This window comes from Arvicola amphibius, chromosome 13 (genome assembly GCF_903992535.2).
Source record: "Arvicola amphibius chromosome 13, mArvAmp1.2, whole genome shotgun sequence".
Classification (NCBI taxonomy): Eukaryota; Metazoa; Chordata; class Mammalia; order Rodentia; family Cricetidae; genus Arvicola; species Arvicola amphibius.
The window spans coordinates 61,062,996-61,087,798 of NC_052059.1; the positions used below are offsets into that span (position 1 = coordinate 61,062,996).

At 46.3% G+C, this 24,803-nt stretch overlaps 1 gene segment (V, D, J or C); it reads right to left on the reverse strand.

Moving 5' to 3' along the window:
- LOC119800474 overlaps positions 1-24,803 on the reverse strand; it is a 600,210-nt gene that overhangs the window by 35,602 nt on the left and 539,805 nt on the right. Inside the window, 1 exon segment of the C gene segment in view lies at positions 3,705-3,744. Within this exon segment, the coding sequence occupies positions 3,705-3,744 (40 nt within the window).

Genomic DNA, 24,803 nt, shown 5'->3' on the forward strand with positions numbered 1-24,803 from the left:
ACAAAACAGAGCCAAAAATCACATCAAATGTACAGTCAGCTGGGGACAATTGGGGGTAGGGTGGAGTGGGGCAGGGAGACTTGAAAATGGATTCTGGACAAAGTTTCTTGATTTTCCTTTCACTCCTTGTAAACAATGAAAAAGATCTATGTGTTAGCTGGAAGAGTGGGAGCATTTTCTTCTGCGGTAGAGGTAGAGGATGTGGTGTTTGGCTGAGCTGAGGAGTGTCCTGGACCTGAGGGCTGCCCCTTTGTCTCAGAGTGTAAGAAACTTTCCCACACAACACCCAACACACTTTCAGCACAGTGGGAGAGAATGTCAGAACGTTAGAGAATGGAACAGCACTTACTAGGGAGAACATGAAGCCGGGTCCCTTTTCCGAAGATCAATTTGTAAGCGTTTGAGTCACACTGTGATTGGGACCATACCGAAAACTTCTAGTGACAGGTTTTGGGAAAGCTACATATCCCTCAATGGCTATTTCACCTTCATGGGACTTAACAGATCCCACATTGCCTCTTTGGCTGTAATAAGCAGTCCCCATTACCTATTTGGCCGTCATTCTCTGTCTCCTTTTTATTTTGCCTGGTTTTTTGCTGTTTATTGACCACGTTTGACACTGAGAGTGATTTATAAAAGCAGCAGCTCAACAAACTCCTTTAGGATCTCAAACACAGTTCTGTTATTGCAGGCAAAAGGAATCTGGCAGGCAGCCCTCTCTCCAGAGCCTCAACAAGGATGTGGACAGGAAGCGGCAGCTTGGGTGCATCTCACCTCTCACCTCTCACTCAGCACTGAGATGAGCTTGGGAACAAGCCACATCACCATCCTCCGAGGACACTCTCCTTGAGTCAAGCAAATATCTGTTGTGCCCATTATAACCTTCCCTAGCTGGGGTCACTGGAGACCACCCATTTTGATTCAGAGGGATTCTTGGTTTTGGGGAAATGTACGTATGTAGCGCATGAATATTCTCTTACCACTAAGAGATGCTCATTAACTCTGAAAAGACCCCTGCTTGGCACTCAGAGAACAAGTTCCATTGTCTCTCTCCTCCTCGTCCACCTGACCCCACAGATGCACCTCATCACAGTCATTGAAAGAGATCGACATGAGATAGTTAAACTGTCAGCTCTGAAACAAGATCCGTGAGCCAGAAAGCCCCTTCTCTGCCTCTCAGCTGTTCCCTCAGCAAAGCACTAGAAGACAAACTACCTCTAGTTTAAATCCACTTGGTTGCTTATTCTAGAGTCACAGGCATAACCTGTTGTGGGCTTTAATAACCTGGCCAGGTTATAACACCTGCCTCTTAGTATTTATTGTCTGACATTTGTGTGGGTCTTAGCTCCTAAAATAGCAATGTGGAGAAAGTTGACACCCTAGGAGCACCCCTAGGAGTGCCAGGCTCCTGAATGCCCTCCATCACCCCTCCCATGAGGCACATTTATAAGTTTTTATCCTACAAGGAGGCATTGATTATTGAACAAGAATCTTGTCACGCCTGTCACTTTTTCCATGATGAATTCCCTTTCAGATATTTACAAAACCACCCTGAGCAATCTGCTGCTCTCTGAATGGCTTTTTCGGCCCCACTGGATTTGAACAACGAGGCTGCATTTTTAGTGGAATTTGATATGTATGATGAGACCAGATGTGGGCATTTACCAAAGCAGGACAGTGCATGGATTTCCTGTTAGACTTTTGAAGAATAAATACGCGTTAGACATGAGGGAGGAGAAGGTACATTATAAAAATCATTAGCATTGAAAATGAGATAGATGCTCATTTTTAATATAAGACAAGTTCTGTGGGCAAAATCATAATAAACACACAAATCATTGTAGACTGTAGTTTCAGAGATACTGAGGCTGTAAATTTCTCATGGTTTCAGTATCTGCCTGGGAAAAGAGAGCCGGGCTAGTGTATTAAAGGCAATTTGGGCTGGCCTCATTTCCCATCTGTTTATTATTATTGCTGTATTCTCAACATCATGAATGTTTCCTGTGTTAAAATGAACATTCACTTTAAGAAGGACGGTTGTTTCCTTACTAAATTACATCTCTGCTATAGTCACAGGATTTACTTGTTTGACCAAATACAAGCAGAACATAACTTACTGGGTTTCACCATCAGCTGCGTCCCACCTCCAAAGAAGAGTCTGTTATTGTTATTCCCACAGCATTTCCTGTCTTTACTGAAACCCTTGGCAAGACCCAGCCAAACACACGGCATCACAGAGAGTAGGCAGTTAGACTCGGCTATGCTTTTTTGTTTTCCTTCGTTTCTGGAAATTGCGTTTCACCATAGGAACAAAAAGAGTGGTTCTACTACATAAAGCCAGCCATTTCTCCTTTAAAACGGCCAGACTTACAAGCTTTTAAGACTCCTCCGCTCCAGTGTTTCTGAGCTGAAACCTACACAAGATAAATCAAACAATTTGTTAACCGTTCTGTGTCCTGTATGGGCTCAGCTTCAGATATGCAGGTCTGTTTTGGAAGAAAAATTAAGATGTGGCCTAAGGAAGCAAGTGCCCAGACAAGCTGACTGTGGAAACAAACACAAATGGTGTATTCCTGTAACCTACAGGGACGCTCAGCAGCCACAGAACCTTCTGGACTCACCTCTAAACTTGACCTTGGCTCCCTGGTCCTGTCCCTCCTTCCTGGTCAACTTATTTTGGAGCCTTCTCAGTGCACAATAACGCTTAAGTAATAATCTAGTTATTTCCTAAAGAAATTCCACCATGGGCTGCCGTGTGGTTTCAGTGAGAAAGGGTTGGGAGTAAAAAATCCATGATCTCTCACAACCTTCGGAAGAGTCAGGCCTGAAATGACTGGAAGATGTGACCATTTTCCGTCATAAAAATGTTTGTATAAGAAAGGATAATGGTACCAAGAGCTTGATTATCTTCAACTGTACTTCGCCTGGGCTCTAATATGCATGATGTCATTTTATTGAAGGGAGAAGGTGAGCAGTCCAGGCAGGGACAGTAGCAGGACGCTGGCTTTCTTTAAGGTTAAAAGTAGGGATTCCCTGACAGCATTTAAAGTCTGGAGGGACGGCAGCGACTTTATCCCAGCCCCAGGTAACTGTGATGTGGATTCAATCAGGTTTGAGGAAGGTTCAGAATGGATTTTATTATCCCCTTTTTAGACAGGGAGAAACAGGTGTCCTGAGTAAAGAGAAAGGACTCCTCCCAGGCAAAGAGGAAAGGGAACAAATGCAGACAGCATTAGCCGGGTAGCAGTTCAAAGACGGAGTTAACCCACTCTCCCTTCCATCCCAGTCCTCTCATCAAAGATGACTCTGCAGTCTCTACGGGAAGAAGAAAAAAGGTATAGCTTAAGGAAGCGGATACAGAATTATAGATATAAAAAATCCACAGAGAGGTTGCTCTGCACAAGCTGATCACGACTATCAGTGGCTAGAAAGCCAAACCCAGAAACAGAGGCTCTGCAGGGAGCGGAGGAGAGGACTTTCCCACAATAGACTTCACATCCTCCCTAAGGTTTATCTGAAAATTAGCACCATTTCCTCCTCCCTGGCTGAGGTTGCCTTTCAGTAGAGTGGGGGGTCCGAGTCCAGCATATTGTGACAGACAAAGGGGGACACAGCAGGCAGCAAAGCCAGCCTTGGCCCTCCTCAGCAAAACTTCCCATTTGCCATGGGCGAGGGCTACCGCACAGAGGCCATTACTCACGTACTTGGCTTGACAGAAAGCAGAGTGCCGGTCCCAAAGATGAGCTTGTCGGCACCACCCCCATAGTTCACACAGCCCTGCAGAGCCTTACAATAACTCCCAGGAAAGGCCGTGGAAGATGGGGTCAGAAAAGCGTTGTGTGCTTTCATGTCAAGACTATCTTAGCACCACTGTGGCAGAAGTCAAGAACCAGGAACCCTTTAGCCTCCAGATTCTTCTAACACCGACTTTTAGTTGATGTCTTTGTGGGGTCTGAGCTACAGCCCCAAACCCCGAGTAATCAACAAGTGACCAGGAGCTTTTTGGCATTTACTCTCCACATAGGACAGTGGCCCAAGGTGAGCATGTCAGGAAAGCTGCAGCCACATTGCTGTTTGCCTACAGGTCTTTGACCTTCCTCTCTTCTTTGAATTTATTTCCCCAGCGGGATGGGCTGGCTTGTCTTTGGGAAAGAATTCTAAACATACCAGAGGGAATTAGGCATCCCCTAACCACTTGGCTCTGCTATTTTAGAAGGCTAGTCAAGCATTATTCATTCTGAAAGCAAGGAGATTAAACAAGGGAGTCGGTAGCTGACATTGCCTCTCCCTGGGAGTGAAGACCCCATCGGGCTGAGTGCATTGTCTGCAGCAGGCTAGATTGTTCTTAAAAATAGAATTTGCATGCTACACGTCATGTATTATTCAGCTAGTGCCTCCTTTCTTACTGTCATATATCTGAGACTTACCTGCCTTTATAATTAGCTTAGTCCCAGAGCCCCAGATGAACCGATAGTTGCTATCCACACAGACACAAAAACCTTAACAAAAACACTCACTGTCCTTCTGGGGAGCCTATTAGAGATAAAGCCCAGATAAAAACTCCAGAGCGAAGCACATAAAACAATGTTAGAATATTGGCTATTGAAGATTATGTGTTCATTTAATTACATCTGATTCCCTTGCCCATTATAGATTCCAGACACAGATGACAGAATCAAATGACTAACCATCCAAAGTCAGTCTTGGTCTCTCTACATACATGGGAGTGGAATTCACAACTGTTTTTAAATTAGAGAAGTTGAACTCACTTTATCTTTCTTCCCTGATACTCTAAATAAAACTGTAAATGGGAAATACATCATTTTCTTGGCATCCTAAGGCAGCCAGCTCTCTAGTGTCTCATTTCCAGAAGAATTGTGTTCTTATACAGATGAAACGGATTTGTTTACAGAAGGTTGTATCTGGCAGAAATGACATCCTGTGCTTCTGTAGACACAGCAGTCAGAAGTATGGGGGGGGTGCCCATAGAGCCCAGTGCTAGGCGGGGTGGCCTGAACACACCAGGTAAGGCTGGGGATTTACAGAAAGCACCTTCAAACTGCTCCATGGTTTCAGAACTTACTTGGTGAAACTTGTAGTCTGGTCCCCATTCCAAAGATGAATTTGTTGATAGTGGAAGACACAGTGATACCAAGGTCTACAAAAACCCCTGGCCCCACTGCTCTTTCTGTTTGTGGTAGCAAATGACTACAAGGAGCGAGATTTGTGGTACAGTGAAGCTCCAAATGTTGTTTCATCTCCTGAAAATGTCCATGGCTCGTGCTTATTATGTTTCTAATTAACAGCCTAGCAGTGTGAGAGGATTCACCCGTTAAAGCGGCAGGCACATCTCAAGCTCTACGCCCAGTTCTGAGGTTTTTGGCTGGACTTAAATTATTTAAGTCTTCTGCTCATCAACTTTTCTGCCTCTGAAACATGTTCGATGACATGTGGTCCCTTTGATTTTATTAGAGAAAGTGTGAAGATAAGAAGGGCTGAGGGTGCAGTGGGTCACAGCACTACGGTGGGTTAATGCATTCTGAAGAATGTGGGGAAGACACGCGTGTTCTAAGGATGGGACAGAAGACACGACTGTCCTCACAGCAGTGATGAGCATAGACTAAGCACCTACACCAGCTATTCCCCTTGGCTGTTGGCAGCGTTAAAAGGAATTAGTCTAAGTTATTTTTAAAAGTGAATTTGACATTTTGAGTAGTTAAACTTGACCCTTTTAAGAGTTAAACTGGCTGTGTCTGCAGACCCAGAAATCATATCCTATCAGAGAGTTTCTGTAAACTCATGGGACAAGAGAAGACACACTTACGTGGTTCAACAATCACTTTTGTGCCGGGTCCATATTGCAGCGCACTCCCAATGCCAGTCTGCCCACAGTGGCTGAGTCTACTACAAAAACCTCTTCAGAGCCACACAAAGTCCAAGGTGGCAGCTAAAACTTCTTAGGCCTGAGAAGACTTGGGCATATGTATTTTGAAAGAGGTGTTATTCCTTATTCCCGAGGCCTTTCCTCCTCCTGACCCTGCCCAGTCTTCTAATAGGCACCTAGGAACCACGACACTGCCTGCACCACCAAAGAGGACTCTCCTAGGTTCCCCGGTCATCTGAGGATCATTCAGGGGATCAAGGAACTGCTCAGAAATACAGCAGCCTTGCCAAAGAGCCAGGCAGTGGTATGTGCTTGGGTTGTGACTGGGCATGGTAGACAAAGTCAAAGGAGAATGAAAACATAGGTGGTAGAGATGAAGGGACCAGGGTTGGACTCGGAGACGGCAGGAAGAAGACATTAGACACACTAAGTGCCAAGAGCTAGATAGTAGGCACACTAAGAGCTGATGCCCACCTTGCCATTCTTTGCTTTGTGAGTACACATGATTTCTAGGACGACTCCTGGCTGTTAGTTGCCCTCACCTATTTAGATTCTTCCTGGGCAAGTTCTCAGTGCGGCTGAGAAACCCACCACACACTCACTGACCACCTCCCATCTTCCTCCTGTGTTACCAAACTATCCAACCAAGTGTTCTACATGAGTGGCTTGGAACTGCAGCCACAAAAAGACACTCAGAATCTGTCTCTCTCTTCCTAATTAGGCTGTCAATCTGTTTAGCTAATAAGTCGTATAAAGTGCCTTAATCTCTTCCATGAAAAAGAGTCATATAAATGCAAACTAGCAGCAGCAGCCAGTCACATGGCCTGCTGCATGGCTTGTCTTTGTGTGATGCTGTTTGGAAGGAAACCTTTCTGTGAGGGGAGGTAGGGCAGGAAAGCACAGCAGCGTTTGTTTTGATTAGGCCAAGTCTATGCCGCACAAAGTGAAACAGATTCGACAATTACTTAGGTAATGTGACAGTCAATTCAAGCAATGTGAGCCCAGAGAAGTTTGCTTAGAGGGGAGCCTAACTATTTGGATCAGCTACTGGTATTAATCAAATTAACTGGACATTGGTGGCGTATGGACAGGCACTGATAAATGCACCCTGATTGGGCTCTAAAAGGCTTCTATTTTATAAACTTAGCGTTAAAACTGGCTAGATGTTTGGACCTGTTCCCTGCTTTGGCACTGCCCTTGACATTCCCCACTGATTCCTAGAATACACGCCTTACATTAGGACGGCAAAGGTAAGAGTGACCTCTCCCCGGAAAGTCTTATCAGGTGAGCGCTGGAGTCTCATTTAGAAGCTCATTAGTCGTCCCGGCTGAGAGCCCATTGCAGATGAAGGGCTTTTTCTCAAGTGGTAAAGGACTTAAGAGGAATAATGGTTAGTCCTGTTCTAGTCCCAAAGAGGAGGCTGCTTGTCCAGATGTTGGCACAGTGTTTCTGCCCTGTTTAAAGCACCTTCTCCCTCTGCTAGATGTGCTCCATCACCAGGGTCACACTAGACACATTTGGACCCCTACTTAGTCAAAACCACTTTGTTAAAAACACACTGTATTATGTTTCCTCTAACAAAAAAAACTAACAACAAACAGCCCCCTAGTTTTTCAATGGAAAGCTGCTTGAAGAATCTTGGATGTTACAGCTCTGGTTTTTACTTTAGAATACTACTATGGTAAAAAACAAAACCAAACAACCTTTTCTTTTCTGTGAGTCAATCAAACTTACATTTCCTCTACCATAGCTAGAAATTTCAGAGCCAACTCACTGCAAATCTTGCCTGACTTGGCCACAAGCTGAAACCAAACAGGCAGCGAAGATCTTGCTAGTTACTTTACATGACTTCTACTTCATAAAAGGAAAATAAAACCTGAAACCAAGAGTTTTTAGTTAGAAGTAGAAAGGCAAGGAAGACTAATAAAACCGAGCTGAAGCGATAGCTGTGGCCCGCAGGGGACCGTCCAGACCCACCTGGTTGCACTTGTAAAGTTGTCCCTAGCCCAAAGATGAGATTTCTGTTGTTGCCAGTTCCACCCCAATGCTGCACTTTACAAAAACTGTCAGGGTGGCTTGTTCTTATCTTTCCTTCCTTTCTTGAGCAGTCTAAGCTAGCCGCAGGGAGAAGATACTAACCAGGGCACTCACTGTAGGCTCAGCATTGTAAAAACATTTCGAAGCTGTTAGCTGTTAATGTCATGACATCTTGGAAAGCTGGTTACCACCCTACCCCCACTGTACAACGGGAGAAAATGAGGTATAAAGAAAATGACAACCTGGTTAGATACAACAAAAGGGGAAATGGGTCCCATGGTGCTCCTGAACATCCCTAGAGAGAATAGCTACTCAGGAAAAGCCAGAGTTACAGCAAAATCAGCTTCTTTTATAGTATGTCTAGCAAGGTCACAATAAGGCTCCAAGCCACAAAAAATACAGGCCATAAGGTCTATGGGGAACCTTTGATGGGAAAGTATTCCCTGCATGGTCCCTGACTTGGAGATGACCCCAAGTCTTGAGAATTCCCAGAAGCACTTGGCTGGTGAGAAAGAGTATTGACCAATAGCCCATGTGGAGGGTGGAACAAGATGTACAGTCTAACTTTCTCCAACATTCAGCTCTCCCTGGCAGCCCTTCTGAGATGAGACAGCCCAGTTTCCCTGTAAAAAGAGCCACACACTCCACCTGCCTTCCTACCACAGCCTTCTTGAGTCCTTCATCTAGTTATTTTGATTAAGCAATCAGCAAGAACCCAGCTTCTGTGGGCAGGAGAGAAATACTAACTATAAGTGGATATTTTAACATTCGGAGTGGAAAAGAAGGAGATTCTGGGATTTTTCAAATGGTACAGACAGTGAACATGAAGACTTACTTGGATTTACTGCCAGACTTGTTCCCAAACCCCAAATCAGCTTACGGTCGCTACCAACATTACACAGTTATAGAGAGCTTTACAGAAATGGAGCAGCCAATATGGACCAGAAAATCCCTTTCAATCTCCAAAACTGGAGGACATGCTCCTTCAGCTGGGACCCTGGCCAAGGAGGCCGTCGGGAAGACAGTTTATTATTGTGGCTAGTACAGGGAATAGGCAGGGTGGAAGGGCTCAGCTGAGATTAAACACTTTCCTTCCACCTCTGGGCCCAGATGCTCTCTGACCAGCACAGCAGGGAGTGGTGCAGTCTTGACCATGCTGCTTCAGGATTCCCTGACTCCAGTGCTCACCTCCCTGTGTTCAATAGTCTTTAGGTTCCCAATGGTGAAGTCAAAAAGGACAAGGAATCTAAATTCTCCAGTGCACTTGTTCCTATGCCACACAACTACACACGTGCCCACCTTCACACATACATAAGTTACATTCATACCACACGATCTCTAGATTAACAGAAAAATAAAGTTGAGTAGAGAAAGCAGAAAACCGGCATAGTGCTATGGCTTCTCTTTGAAATTAGAGCGCTGGTTATTAATACAGTAGAGATACTCACGGGGTTTGACCATTAACCTTGTTCCCCCTCCAAACGTGAGCTTGCTGCCTGCGTTATTATTCACACAGTGATCTTCAGCTCAGCAAAAACCTCCTAGAGGCTGAGCTAAGTTTCCCCTAAAGACCTGCTGGAAGGAGTGACACTGTGAACATAGAGAATATTAAGTAATTGTCACAGCAATAAGCTGGCACAGAGTCCTTGCATCCAGCTTGGATTTCAGGTCTGTTTCCACACTGGACAAGTGAAGGGTGTTCTTCCTAAACATTCTAAAGAAGGCATTCCCATGCACAAGCCCAGAACACTGACTGTCAAAGTGCCAGCACATCTTCAGTATTTTAGATAATAATTCTCCAGGGTTCTGGAAAAAAATATGGACAGTATATGTTCATGGTACCTAAGACTGTCACCACAGTGAGAGGGGCTGAAGGAACCTGTCACTGCCTCCCTGGCAAGAGAGGTCAGAGTGTTGATCCACATTCCAAGGGTAGGGCCAGGTACTTAGGACCATGGTCTACAGCCAGCTCTTGGCACATCTAGGAGGCTGGCTTGCTTCCTCAGCACCCAGAAGGAGAGACAGTCACACACACTTCTCTGCTTGGAGTTTGCCCCTGATCACAGATATTCTCGGTCCTCTGCTTAGATGGTCACCAGAAAAAAGACTTTAGGACTTTCCACCTCTTATGATCCTTGTTCTAGGGAGACCTCTCCATCCTCATCATCCCTTCCCAGGAGCCGGTGCAGCTCAGGAGCTAGCCTAAATCATTCCTGTATGACTAAGAAATTTCTTCCATTCTTCCTAAGTCTTCCACCATGAAGAAAGGAAGAGGAAGTACTCTTCCACTTTTAACAGTCTGAAGGAGAGTCTCAGTCAAAAGTTTCAGGGTACACTACTCATGCCAAGTGTCAGCGTGGCCTCCTCCACTTTCCTCATTGTGTGCCAATCGGAGGATTCGGTGCTTGGTAGCTATTAATCAGGAATGGATCTCTCTCTCTCTCTCTCTCTCTCTCTCTCTCTCTCTCTCTCTCTCTCTCTCTCTCTCTCTCTCTCTTTCTCTCTCTCTCTGTCTCCCTCCCTCTCTTTCTTTCTCTCTGTATAAGAGACATAGAAACATATAGACAATGCAGCAACTCATACATTTCTGACTTGGATTTACCAAGGACCATCAATCAGCCCACGAACCCCTCTTTTTTCCTCACACTCACGCAGAAGCTGGCCTTTCTCTCCCTCCCATTTGTCTACTTGATTCCTTACTCTGACCTTCTTATTATTTAAGAGAAGTTTACATTTTTTCACATCTCCTTGTGAAATTAGGCCTGGCTACAACTGTGCTGAATTTTCAGGCTACGTGATAGGAAACTCAAGGGCTTACAAACCTGTACAAGACTGAGTGGGTATTGGCCAGGAAGTTTGCTGTGTGGATACAGGGCAGAGGTGTGGGTGCATGCAACTGTTCAGCAAAAACAGTTTGCCTGGGGCAGAGAGGTTAGTAAGGGGAATATCTGGAAATCACGTTAAAGTTCAGGAAGCACCCAGGTTTCAGAGGGAATGACCGGCTAGGCAGTGGATATGATAAAAACCCGGAGATAGAACTGTGAGAGCCCAGACAGAGCAGTAGGTTAGACAGGGAGAGAGACGCAGAGAGGGACAGGAAAGGCCAGGGGAAAAGTATGGACTGAGAACATTGTGACAGAAGAAGAGAATGAAGAGCACAGGATTGCTATTGTAGAAGTCCCTTGAGGCCTCAGACACACCTTTCTGTTTGTTACATTTTACAACAAAGTCTTAGTAGTGCAGTCCCGGCTGACCTTGAACCTGTGACCCTCCTGCACCCATCTCCCAAGGGCTGGGATTAGAGATCTCTACTACCAAGCCTGGCTTCATTAGCATTCTTCCGAATAATGAAAAGTTCATCCTCAGAGCTCTTTTAACCCTTTCTGTTCAGAGTTGAGGGACCCAGAGTCTCCTCAGATAGCAGTAATTTTAGCCTCTGTCATCATTTGTATTGAGTATTTATTCTGCTTACCCTGTCCCTCACATATGAGCATCAACAATTATGAAATCAAGTCTGTCTTGTCTGTACTACTTACTTGCTAGAACCTTCAGTCTGGTACCCGCTCCAAAGACGTATTTGTAGTTTCCTGTGGTAGCCACAGTGTTCTGTGTCTCTACATAAACCAAGGTAAGGCTGCCATTGTGAAAAATTAATATCCAGCACTAGAACACGATAGGTACATCTTCACTGAGAGGACTCAGTGCCATGTTTTCTCAAAAGGAGTTTACTTGGCATTGTATCTCAGTCTATATAGAAAGTCCTTGTTCTTTCTATTGGGTTTGAGTTTGGAAAACCTCTCTCAATTTCATGCTACTCCCCTGTGTGTTCATCAAACAAGAGAAGAGGCTGACTTAGCAAATGTCCTAGCACTCAAACCCTTAGCAGTTTCTTGAACTCTGCAAAAATATTCTCCTTAGGATTCTCTCTGAGAGTCAGTTTATGAACCATAAAACAAGCCAGTGACATTATTTCATAGATAAATTTCATTTTAGATTCCAAACAGTATTGACAATTAGTTGGAGTCCCTTCTTGATTGATGTCTTTTTCTGAAAGCTTTTTGATTATTAGCAATAATGAAATCTACTATCCAAGGATGAAGCCATCATGGGTTGCTATGGGAAGAAAAGGTTGTGTCCTCTGAGGGCCATTTCAGAAGAGGAAACGGCCAATGGTCATGCATGGGAAAATGCAGACCACTTTAAGCTGGGTGATTTGGCCACTCACCCACCAGAGTGTACAAGCGCTGTTATCAACACAGAGTCCTATCCCTGTATTGTTTCATGCACTGAAGGGAACTGATGAAATATTACAAAAACACTATGAAGTGGCAGCCACTTCTGCAAAATGTGTGTCTGCATGGAAGATACTTATTTCTGTAACTCTAACAGAAAAAGACAAAACAAAACAAAAAAGCAACCCAATTAACGGAAACCCTACCAACCCTGGAAGGTGGGTAGGCTGTAAATCTTCCACATTGCTTCCATTTCCCATCTCTATAATGCTCTCCCCGTCAGCTTACAACTCGCAGTCTACTGCTGCAGCACAGATAACCCTGTGGAGATGGGAAGATGTCTACACCACTGGGGACCTCAGTCTCTCTCATAGGACCGACTTAGCCAATGACACACAGCAGTAAAATTGTCCTAGGATGAGGAGGAGTGCTGTCCAAAGACAAGCAAGTCCATTGTTGTGACAAAGCTAGGGTTGTCCTCTGTCTAGAGAGTTCCATGCTTTGGCCACTTGCTCAGAATGAGAAAGCCAGGAACTGCAGCTGCCGTCTGTGCCCCCACCGTGCTCAGCCCACTTGCGTTACTTCTCATTTCTGCGCAGATGAGGTGGCATAAACCCGACTGGGCCCTCACTGCTTATCTGTGGAGGACGCGCTTCCTTGGCTACGCACTGCTGCTCAGCAGACCCTTTCCATTCGTTTGTTTCTGTCTCTATCACAGAGCTTTGCTTCTTATCTCTGCCTTTTCCCCAAAGCCATAATGTGCTTTGTGGACCTTCGAGAGAAACACTGATTGCAGTATTAGTATAATTCATCAAACTGCCCGTAGACCTGATAACCAAGTCCAGCCTCCAGGGAGACATGTATTCATATCTTGCTCACACATCCGACACAGTTAACAACTGCATGCTAAACGAAGCAATTAAGTTTAGCTGTGTTTCAACAGGCCCCAGTAGATTTCTTTCCAGAAAGGATAATTAGTTAGCCACAGGAACTTAGCGGGTTTGACCAACAAGGAGGTGCCTTTGCCAACATGGAGCTAGTGTTTGAGACCCACAGCACATTCCCTTGAAATGATTCCCTCACCAAGTCTCCTCCCATGGCCCTTATAGAAGCTACTATCTAAAAGCCAATCACCCAGAGTCATAGATCATGGCTCACTGAGGAACCTCTTCCACAATACCATAGCTGAAACTACCATTGTGCCCCACGATCTAATGGGCCCTTACTCCTGAGGAAGTACCATCCTGGGAATGGGGCCTTCTAAAGTTAGGAAGCTCAGAATTTGCTTCCATCTAGCACAGGGAAGTACCAGTCTGGACTGAGAACAGCCAGGGGTGTTCTGGTGAGTTTGTGGGTGAAGTAAGACAGGAGAACACCCCATCCCCTCTAGAGTGCACTTCAGTTACCTGGTGCAGTCCTTGGAGTCTTTAACACTTACTTTTCTCAACAGAGAGTTTAGTGCCTTTCCCGAAGGTTAGCTTTCCTGTGCCTCCTCCAGAGTTCACAGTCATTTGGGGCCTTACAATAACCAGCAGACAGGAAGGATGGGAAGAGACCCCATCTTCCCCTCTAGTGGAAGTCTCACTCCTTGTGGCCTTAGTTCCCAGGTTCTTGGCAAGCTTAGAGCATTTTCCAAAAATGAGTAACAGCTGGCTGTGAAGCTACAGCTGAGCGGGATCATAAACCACTAGCTTTCTGCCACAACATTGAATTCTGACAGCCGCTCTTGCTTAAGACTTACAAAGACAATAAAAAGGTCAGGTAGAGGTGGTAAACTTAGGGGTCAGAGAGTGACAGTTTAGCCAACCAATAATCAACCAACTAACCAACAGAAAGAAATGCACTTCTTGAGTGAGGCAAACAAACACAACAACCTTTACACGAAGGAAACCAGATGCAGTCGCACGGCCCTCAGAAGGTGTGTGTGTGTGTGTGTGTGTGTGTGTGTGTGTCTTTGTATTGAGGAAAACCTGGTTTTTGAATTGTTAGGTTTTAATTTTATCTTACATGAACATACATAAATTGCCCTCAGCATTCCTGTATAGCCTGAGCTCATGAAAACAGAAAACAGTGCCATTAATTACTTTTTGACCAAATCCTTGCAATGGCCAGAACTCATTAACTAACAGAGCAGGAGCATTAGGAAGTTAGAAACACCGCTCGTGGAGGTGGTGCTGTGTACCCGCTGAAAGTGTACGGAACAGTAAAGCCACCCTCATGCTGGCCTTAGGATGGGCTCAGTCCTCTCCTTACTTGGTTTTACTGTGAGTCTGGTTCCAGCTCCGAATCGTGGGGCATTGTTGTTATAGCCACAGTGACACACACTCTAACAAAAACGCCCTGGGAGACTCCTGTAGTTATCTCCAAGGTAGGGGTGGGGACAGAGGAATTAGCATGCTATACTCTGCAGGGCTTTTTTTTTGCAGGAATACCAGAGCTATCTGTCACATGTCCACACTGTGAGTGCCCGTATTTGGCAGGGCATTCAGCACACCTAACTGGAACTCAAATTGGTACTTAGAGACAGCTAATCAGCCTTCAAACAGGTCCCTGAACACTACCAAGCCAACAGAGCCCAAGAAATCATGCCAAGCTACACAGACTATCTTCTGTGGCTTGTGGCTTGTTCCAAAACTTCTATATTCATCTTACTCATAGGTAAGAATGCTGAAACTCTTCTTCATCATTTTGTGCTAATTATCATCAGTAATTTCACAACTCGTAAATAATGAGACAGCAGCGCATTGGAGGAAAAGATCCGTCATTTCCTTCTGTTCTCAGAGGGTCAAGGTTTTGCTTTGACTCCACCAAGAGCCCAGTAAGGTGGTCCTCCCAGAAGGCACGTGCACAAGGAAGCAAGCTCCCCTAGGGTCTCTGTAGAGTGCCCGTTAACAGATCACAGTGGCCTATTTCCCACGTTATACTTATCACCCTTGGGAAGTTGTCAGAGTGACTTGCTGTTCTCTGTTTGAGAGCTCTTTCACCCCATTGCTAAGTGACAAGGTCCCGGCGATAAATTAATTTCCAGCCCTGCTGTTCCCAGGAAAACATGCAGTATGAGGAATTCTGAAGAAGCCCAGAGCAGAGGTTGCTCTCATGGTTGGAAGGGGAAGATGCAGTGATAGAAATCAAGATAGCACGAATAATAATTGAAGGCTGGTGTCCTCCATGAGGTCTCCTCCCACTGGAAGGCAGGGAGGACTATACACAGCCAGGACATCTATATAATACTCCTTTTCTTAAAGGAGTATCCAGGTAAGTTCCTAGTACCTACCAAGGCTGACCTGAAGTCTTGTTCCAGTCCCAAAAGTGAGTTTCCCACCACCGCTGGTATTTACACTGTGAGACACTCCATAACAGAAACCCTATGCTGGTCTTTCTAGTCAGTCTTCACTGCCTGCCTCAGAGTTCTCCCCATGGTGTTTTTGCAGGCAGGAAAGCTTCCCTCAACTCTAAAGTATCAGCTCCTGTGAGGGCAGAGGGGCAGAGGGGCAGAGGGCAGAGGGGCAGAGGGGCTCTGGTCAGATAATTGCATGATGAGCATATCCTGCCGGTTGCCCTTTTGGCCCCAGTTGGTCATAGGCACTGGCTAGTTCATTAAAACCAGTCAAGTTCAACTCTGAACACATTGGGCATCGAGCTCTTTGCCCTCTCTCTTCTGGGTTTATGGCAATGGATCTGTCTTGTCATTCTCAATGAGTGATGCAGCGGAGAAACCAAATGATTAATAACTGCTCGACTTCGGGTCCCTAAGGCTGAGACAAAGCCATGAAGACAGAATAGGAGACACGAAGAGACTCTATTAGCATAGCATTGCAAAGCTTCCTGTGAAAACGGTTTGCATTTGCAGAGACGCTGCCGGCTAAGTGCTTGGTGTATCTTTATGCCTTAGCCTTAAGATCATCACTTTTGTCTGCGGGAGTCTAGAATGTACCACAGTGGACATGTAGTCATAATCAGAGACAAGGGGCAAATCTCAGGAGTCCTCCAAAACATGGCCCGCATGAGTTCCTTCAGCCACATGGCTCCAAGCCTTCTGTACACTGAGAACAGTATTGGCAGTGGCAGTTGTGCCAGCTGCCTGAAACAGGATTTGGAAATGTCCCCACAGACCCCTCGTTTAGATTCCCACCTCCCAGGTAGAAGCACTTACGGGGCTGGATAATCAGCTTTGTTCCTTTCCCAAAGATGAGTCGGTTTGCACCTCCTGTATTCACACTCTGAGGCAAGCCTTGACATAAACCTCTGTCTCAGAAACGCGCAGCCTGAGCCCCCAGATCCCCTACCGAGGCAGCACCAGCTTGTTACCCTGGTTTAAGCTACTGGCCATTTCTTCTCTGCCTTGTTGCCAGCATGAAATATGTACCATTCGTCACCAAGGCAAAGGATTGAGTAATACAGGCCCTGTATAGTTACTGATTTTGACACTGTCCATGTCTTCCAGACTGTTTGGAAGTTCCTGCCTACCTGGAAGGGTTGGGTAGAATGGAAGAACTTAGCCAAAAGTATTTAAAAGACTATAAAAAAACCACTGACGGTTCTTATGTCTGAATCTAAAGGAGGACAAATCAAATGTCAGTCTGGAGCAAACAATAGGAGAAGGCACAGAAAAGACCTCACTTTGTGCTGATATGATGGGCCTGACGTCTGCACTGCTGTTTTCCTCGCTGCTGTCAATAGCAGTACAGAAACAGAGCCGGCAGCGTCACCAACAGCTTCTTACCAGCCGTCTGCCTGGGCTTTCTCCCCATGCTGGCGCAGGATGCCCTGGCATCCATCAGTGCGCTGCTTTGCTCAGACCCAAGTCACAGGCTAAGGAGAAATCTCTAAGCTCAACGCCACGGTCCACACTTGCCATTTTGCAAATCTAGACACCAAACAGCAGACAGCAGGTCTGCAGACATGGCAATTTTTCTCCCAAGTTTAAACTCAATTTTCAAGCTGTGGGCCGCACCAGCGAGTTTGGTGCACAAAGCTCTCCAAGGCGAGGGGTGGAAATCCTCACACGAACCACACCAGTGGCTGTGTGCACTGCACCTGGAGCTTTGTTTGTTTCTTAGAACCAAACACGTCTATGCTAGTCTGTTCAGCATTCAGAGAAGGCCGGTCTGTACGGTATACAGGGATCCTGGTAGAGCGGAATGCGTTTGTACTTACGAGGTCTGACTCTCAAAAGGGTTCCCAAGCCAAAGATCAGCTTGTTTCCATAGCCCACACAGCCTCAAAGTCCTGTACAAAAACTGCACCTGAGCCGGAGTGTGGTGACTGTGGGGGATTGGGTGGGGTGAGGGGCGGGGGGGGGGTGGTGAGTGACTTGGTGCTGGAGACAAGGCTCCTGGCTTTGCATCTAAGGCCTGATGGTATTTGGCCAGAAAGCTAAAGACATTATTCTAATTACAGACTCTGACGAATGTGACGTCATCGATTGGGTATCAGAATTGGCTCCTGTTTGCTCACCGCTTGCTTGGACTAGATAAATGCTCCAATCCCCCAGGCTCCACGGCTTCTTTCTCTCAGGACTTCCCCAGCCCTCTAGTCAGAGCTGCTGTTCCTCTCACTAATCCTACCAGATCCTCCTGTTCTACACAATTCCACCCTGCAGGAATGTCCTCCAACTCCAACCCCAGTCACTGTCTCCTCCTGACCATCTCGGGATCGTCTGTTTAGAGGGTAAACTTATGGTTTCAGCACGGTGTTCAAATGTCTGCAGCTGTGAGCTGGCTTAGAGGCAATCTGTCCCCTTCTGGGACATCCTATTCTTGCCTTTGGTGGCGTTTCCCCTGGGTGTACTATGGTCTCACCTTGAGACATTTTTCTGAAGTTTCCAGCAACTTCAGCATGGGGGAGAGAGCAGGCTGACAATTACTGGGTTCCCCATGGGTCCCCCGCTTCCATGGCTGAGCTCTGCTGCTGTCATTCTTTAGAGCTCAGAGCCACCCATCCCTACATTCAAAGTGAGGAAACCATTTTCCCGCCTTATCTAGAGAGAAAAGGAAAAAACTCTTGGTATCTTGGTATCTAGGTAGCTGGCTGGACGGTGATGGTAGTGTAGGTCTCACTGTAAGAGTCTGAGCCATCCAGATCCCCAGGACTAGGCTTCTTGTTTTCAATGCAGAGAAACAGAGAATTAATTCCCTAGGAAACAAAGTGGTTTAGACAGCTGGGAAATCCCAGGTTGGAGAGGTTCCATCCCCTGGTTCTTGCCCCCTCCTCACATCTTTCGGCTTTATGCGTCAGCCTTTGGGAGTGTGGTGGAGACATTTAACCTCTGCAGGTTGTCACCGCAGGTGGGACTCTATCTGCCTCACGTGTGCACATAGCTCTGTGTGTACAGCGTGCCTTTGTATCTGGCTATTGTCTTTATCTCTCATGTCAGAGTTTCCAGCAGTTCAATCTAGATGTCAATTTTGTAACTCTAGACACCAAATAGTATGCAGCACGGCCCACAGAGGTGGTAATGTTTTCAAGGTAAATCTCGGGTTTCTAGCTGTGGACCGCACCACAGTGCTGGTGTGTATTATGCTCACAAAGGCACCGTGATGAACTAAATGTATATTGCTGCCACACAGACAGGCTTCTTTTGGGGGAGGGGAAGAAACTGGAATTTCCCCTAAATTTGTTTTTTTCCCTTCACATTTGGTGCTTCTCTTTCCCACCTTAGGAATCTCTGCCTCCCCCAGAGCATCTGTGTTCCCGCCCTTCCCAGTTTCTTTGCCGTCTGTAAAAAGAGACACAACACTGGATTGATTCCAGAACATGGTTCTGCCAGGAGTTCTCTGCCTGCATCCCTAGGTCTCCTGTGAGTCTCTTTGATAGCTTGTGTTCTACCGTTTCTTCCCAACACTTCCAAACCCCAAAGTTAGAATCATCACACAAGATAAAAGAGGAGATGCACAGACATTCTAAATTCTCTTTCTCATGGCACATAATACCAGCAGCAAAAATGGAATCGTAAATCACATTTTCTAGTTATGAATTAAATATTCATGACTGGAGTTTCCCCCCCGACCCAAACTCGGATACTTGGCTGCCACCTATCTTTGTCAACAGTGGAAAAGGACATGGAATTTCCCTAAGTTTGATCCCTGAAATCTAACAGGCTGGTTTCCAGACTAGGACAAAGTACTTACTGGGTTTAATGGTGAGTCTGGTTCCAGCCCCGAAAGTTATTTTGTTGTTTCCTTGTTGGCACAGTGTGCCAAGCCATTACAAAATCCCCCGTGCCAACTCTGTCAACTCCCTGAAAGCCCTCCTAAGTTTCTTGTGAGCCTCCTCCCTCCACACTTGCACAACCGTTTCTTCACACTGCCTGCTGCATCGGTGGAGACTACAGGCTGTCCTCAGGAGAGCATGGCAGGTGACTTTCTGCTAAGTTTGTCTTTGAGAGGCCGGGAACCCCTTTTCAGTCTGGGTGCTTTCAGGTCACACTTATGCCTAAGATACAAGCCGGGGACCCCTGCCATGCTTCTCGTGCCCTGACAGCTCCCATATTGCAGTTTTCTGTGATGTTCCCACTTGTTCTCGCTGGCCTGTACCCTTCTTCCCTCAGTTAAGTGATCCCTTCAACCTCTGTCCCCGAGGTGAATACAGTGTGCTGGAGACTGATGCCTCAGGTCACTGCGGTCGTGGGGAGCGAGCAAGAGCAAAGGTGACTGCTGCAAGCATCCATTGTCTATTCCCTTCCCCTCAGGAATTAAGACCTGTCCTTGGGGGGAAGGCAAGGGGCCCTTGCAATGTTCCTGACAACATTCTACCCAGGAGCAGGGGAACCCAGTAGCAAATTTTTGATAGCTCCTTCTGTAGGTTCAGGATTTACAGATGGCAACAGAAAAAAAATTTTTTTTTTCACTTACTTGGAACAACAGTCAAACTTGTCCCTGTACCAAAATAGAAGTTCTGGTAACCTGTGTTCCACTGTGACAGGAACCTCAACAAAAACCATCAGAAGTCAGAGCTACACCTGGGCTCCCCATGTGGGCAAGCGGGAAGGGACAGGCTGTCTGTCACTTTTCCTGTAAGGACACTTGGCAAGGGAATCAGAAGGAGGAAGTTGCTGCTGGACGGTGGCTTCCTCTTGGGAGGGGACTAGAAGGACAGCTGATACGATTTGCTGTGGCTGACTGTCTAATTTAGGTGTAGGCCATTTGTTTTATGCTTGGGTATTTAAATTTTTTCTTTTAAGGCTTAATTTTTCTCTTGTTGATTATATGATTCTGAAACACACTGTAAACCCAGGACTCCTTGTGAAATCTCTTGGCTCTGGGGAGGATTTTATTTCTTTATTAAACTCTCTGGGCTAATCTAGACTGAAGCTAGGGCCACGTTGCTATGCCCCACTCTGCCTCACTCCTCAGACCCTTGACTCTCTCATGCCCATCACTCCCTCCACCTTAGGTATCTCCGTATTTGGGGAGAAGGCAGCAGTAGACCACAGGCGGCCTTTAGTTGCCACCACCAAGGCCCACACTCTCCGCGACACCTTTTAAGGACTGACCTTACACTTGCTGCTCTTTGACCTTTTATGCTGACCAGAGTGACTAGACCTCGACTCCTTCAGCTTTGCGTCCTCACCCACCCTGCCACCGAGCTCCGCGTTTATGACTATGGATTCTACCCTATTCCGCAGCAGCGGTTCTCAAGCCGAGGATAGTGACCCCTCTCACGGGGTCGCATACCAGATACCCTGGATACCAGATATTCGCATTACATTTCATAACAGTAGAAAATTACAGTTATGAAGCATCAGTGGAAAGAATTTGAGGGTTGCAGGGTCTCCACAACATGCGGAACTGTATTAAAGGGTCACAGGGTTAAGAAGGTTGAGAACCACTGCTCCACAGACAACAAGCAAACTTACTTGGAATGACTGATAAGGCTGTCTGCCCAAACACCAGCTTGTTGTTGGAGGAGGATGTCACACAGCAAATCAACCCTTTACAATAACTAGCGGGCAACTCTTAAGAAGCAAAGATCCTAGCTTTTTGTGCTACAACATGGGTCCTGTTCAGCCTATGGGATCTGAATAGGAGACACATTTTGAAGGGACTCTGTTGGGGACAGCAGGGCACTTGCTAGGAGTATGCCGTTATCCGTGGCATTGTCAGAACCCCTGGTACCCTGCAGCAGGTTTTAAAGGGCACCATCGGGCCCCCTGTCTTCTCCTGTCTTCATGATTTCTCCACCCCACAGCATTTCCATCGGTACCTCATCCCGATCTCCACCAGGTCCTCAGGTATCCTCGATCTACCATCTTGGAGACAGCGTCTGCTCACCAGCACACTGTCACTGAAGGGTTAGAAAGGCCCGGCTCTCCAAAGCTCAGATCCGGACTGTCCACACCTTACCTCTGGTCAACGTGTTGTTCTCATTTGTCTGGCTAATGAAGGGCTGACCTTTCTAAGTGGACGTGTTCTGCTGAGATGACAGCTGCCAGGGAGTTAACACAAAGACCACACACTGGAGGCTCTCTTGGCCTTTTAGACCCCTTTGGCATATTTCAGTCAATTGGCTCCTGAGCTAAAATGTCAAGCTCTCAGTGTTGGTGCTCACACTCCTGGGCTTGGGAAACTGAACAGCAGCAGCAGCAGCAACAACAACATGAGCGGTCCTGGTCCAACCTGGGCTGTGCCCAGTAGGGCTGGACTTTACTAGCAGGTGTCTTGCACACTTGAGACATTTGTACAACCCCACAATGAACCTCAGAGCAGTGTTGCTAACAACCTCGTTCCACACCCACCTGGTGTGAATCTATGCTGCTAAGGCCAGATAAAAAAGAGTCACGTCTGATACGTCCTCTGCATGTAGACTTAGAATCTGTGCCGTGCCCTCTGCCTGCAGAGGAGTAGCTGTTTCAGACAGGACTGGGCAAACATCTCTTTGCGAGAAGACGCTGTCCTTGGTAGAGTTCCTGGGATGGCAACTATAGTGGGACAGCTTCTCTTTGATCCCTTCCCCCTGGTTCAGTCCTGTCAAGCTGCACTGAATGTCTCCTTCTGCTTTTTAACTGTTTCCTCTCCTGCTTGCCACCCACTGACGTTATTATCTCTAAGCACCCACGATCTCCAAGCTCCAGGCTCTCTCTAATTCAGGTCTCTTTGGCTCCCTTAGGGTCCCTACAAGGAAGATCTAAAAGGCCTGAAGTGGGGAACGGAATGAGGGTGTGTGGGGGACACTGAGTTGGGCTCTCTCTCCAGCTTGTGTCTCTCTCCACACGTCGGCTTCGCTTCACTGCCACACATCTCTCTGCAGTGGGGATTTTACAACAGACGACAGAAGGAATTTTATGTATCTTAAAAAATGGTCACATTTTGCTCTTTTCCCAGCAGGATCCAGCCGCAAATACACTGGAACCAAGTCTTCCTATCTGCTCTAGTTATTGGCAAGGATGCAATAACTTAGGTTACCGTGAACCTTAAGAATGGTTTTAGGCTCTGGATCTGACTCTCTTTGGAATTATTTGTCTTTTTTTTGGCCCATTGTTTCAGTGACAGGGAATGGACCTAGTAGCCCCTTCTTTCTGGCCTTCCTTTCTCTCTTTCCTTTTGTAGTTTTGCATTTATAGATGTAGATACATTCAGGGGACATAGAGGGATTTGAAATGAGACCTTATGGTTCCCTACAGTTGTCTGTTTTCCCTTCTCTGCTTCATTTAAGACGCTCCAAGCTGAATACGACATAGCTATTCATGCTCTGTTCTGATTATCTCTCTCTGCTGGGGAGGGCTCCAGTGGAGGTGGCCTTAACTGGGCCAGGAAGAGTTTAAGATTGCTGTACGAGGGACCTGTCTCATAGGGAATGCTGTGAAACCTAAGATGACTTACTCAGGAGGAGTCAGTTGGAAAGAGTTCCCTACTCTCCCCAAACGTAAGAGCCCCACTTCCAGAGAAGGATCTGAGAGCAGAAAAGATCCCAGCTTTCCAACATCAGGATTCGCTACTCTCGGGGAAAAGAATAGAGGAGGCTGAAGATGACTAAGGACCCTGAGCAGCATTAGTTTACTTAGGCAAAGTGCGGCTCCTAAACAGCGCACAATTCTTTTAAACCTGATGCCAGGAGTGACCCTTCAGAACCCCATTGTGCTGCCATGTCCTTTTTCACTTACTTGGGTGGACCCTAAGGATGGTCCCTTGTCCAAATGTCAGCTTGCCAGTGTTAGCACCAGTAGTAGCACTGTAACAGAGGCCTTTGCAAAAACACCTGGTGGAACCCCAGCTCACAGATAGCTTTCTATTTTAGTTTTTTGGGGAAATAAACTCACCCGGAAAGGCCTAGGCCTCGGAGGCTGAGCACAGTCCTCTGAAGGTCAGGGGACCACTTCTACATTTGGTCCAGAGACACTGACCAGCCGCACTCACGGCCTGCCTCCCACCCCTCCTTCCTCTGGTTTCACAACGAGGCATCCTGATTTCTCATGCTCAGTGCTCTCTTCTAAAGGTCTCATTTCCATTTACAACATCACTTTCAGGACAATTTCTCTGTTCAGCTTGCAAGGCATGTCCTTCCCTCCCCTCGAGGTGTCACACATTTCTGATGACAATGAATTGATTACAAGGAGACAGGAGGATAGTGTTCCACCATTTGGAGGCTGACTGGAATGAGATGAGGTTTAGACTCAGCCCTGGGAAACACTGTCTCCTCAGCTCCCTTCCTGCCTTAGCACAGGAGAGGGAAATGGTGGGCACATTGAGCTGAGCCTCCACACAGCGTAGCTTTCTGCTGTTCTTGCACTGATGGCATGCAAGCAGTAGCTCATGGAACGTTTACCTCTGAGTCTGGTTATTACAGTGAACTATCTGTTATTGTAACGAGTTGTTTGGGGAAGCCTCTCAATCTTGGTGACCCTACCATCTCTGCAGAGGTGTGCAAACTTACCAGTGGAGAATGAGATGTCCCCATGGAGACATCCCTTTAAAGTTACTTGGGATGGCTGTAAATTCCATGCCTGATCAAATGAAATTCCTAGTGCTGACAGTCACAACCATGGGAAACTGGGGGTTTTGTTGGCTAGACTGATGGATGCCACAAAAAGTTGCAAAGAGAAAAACTCACATGGTTTTATTATATGACATATTTTAGTCCTTTAACTCAATTTTCAATTTGACTTTTATACTGTTAAACATTTTTTTTTTCAGCTAAGTTTTTGGTAACATCTCTACCCTGAATCATTCATTAGTGTCCCTTTCCTGGAGCCACTCTTTTTTAAGAGCCTTGCCTGGTCTGTTTCACAACAACCCCACCCCACTGTGGCTCTTCTCTTGATCACAGAGGACAGAGCCGAATAAAAGAAACTAGGAATTTGGCCTCTATGCAACACCCAGAGCACATAACCTATACCGTTACACCCTTCAAAGTTCTCCTACTTTCACGTTAACTGAATTTTAGAACAGGTCAGTTTTGAAGTAAATTCTTAAAACCCACCAGCAACACAGATTTTTTTTGAAAGTCTCAATAGCAACCACAGTGACTTTTCTATAGAATTTTAACTGTTTCAGTGCACACCCATCCTCATCAGTGCACACACGTCCTCATCAGTGCACACACGTCCTCATCAGTGCACACATGTCCTCACCAGTGCACACACGTCCTCATCAGTGCACACACGTCCTAGCCAGTGCACACCCATCCTCATCAGTGCACACACGTCCTCGCCA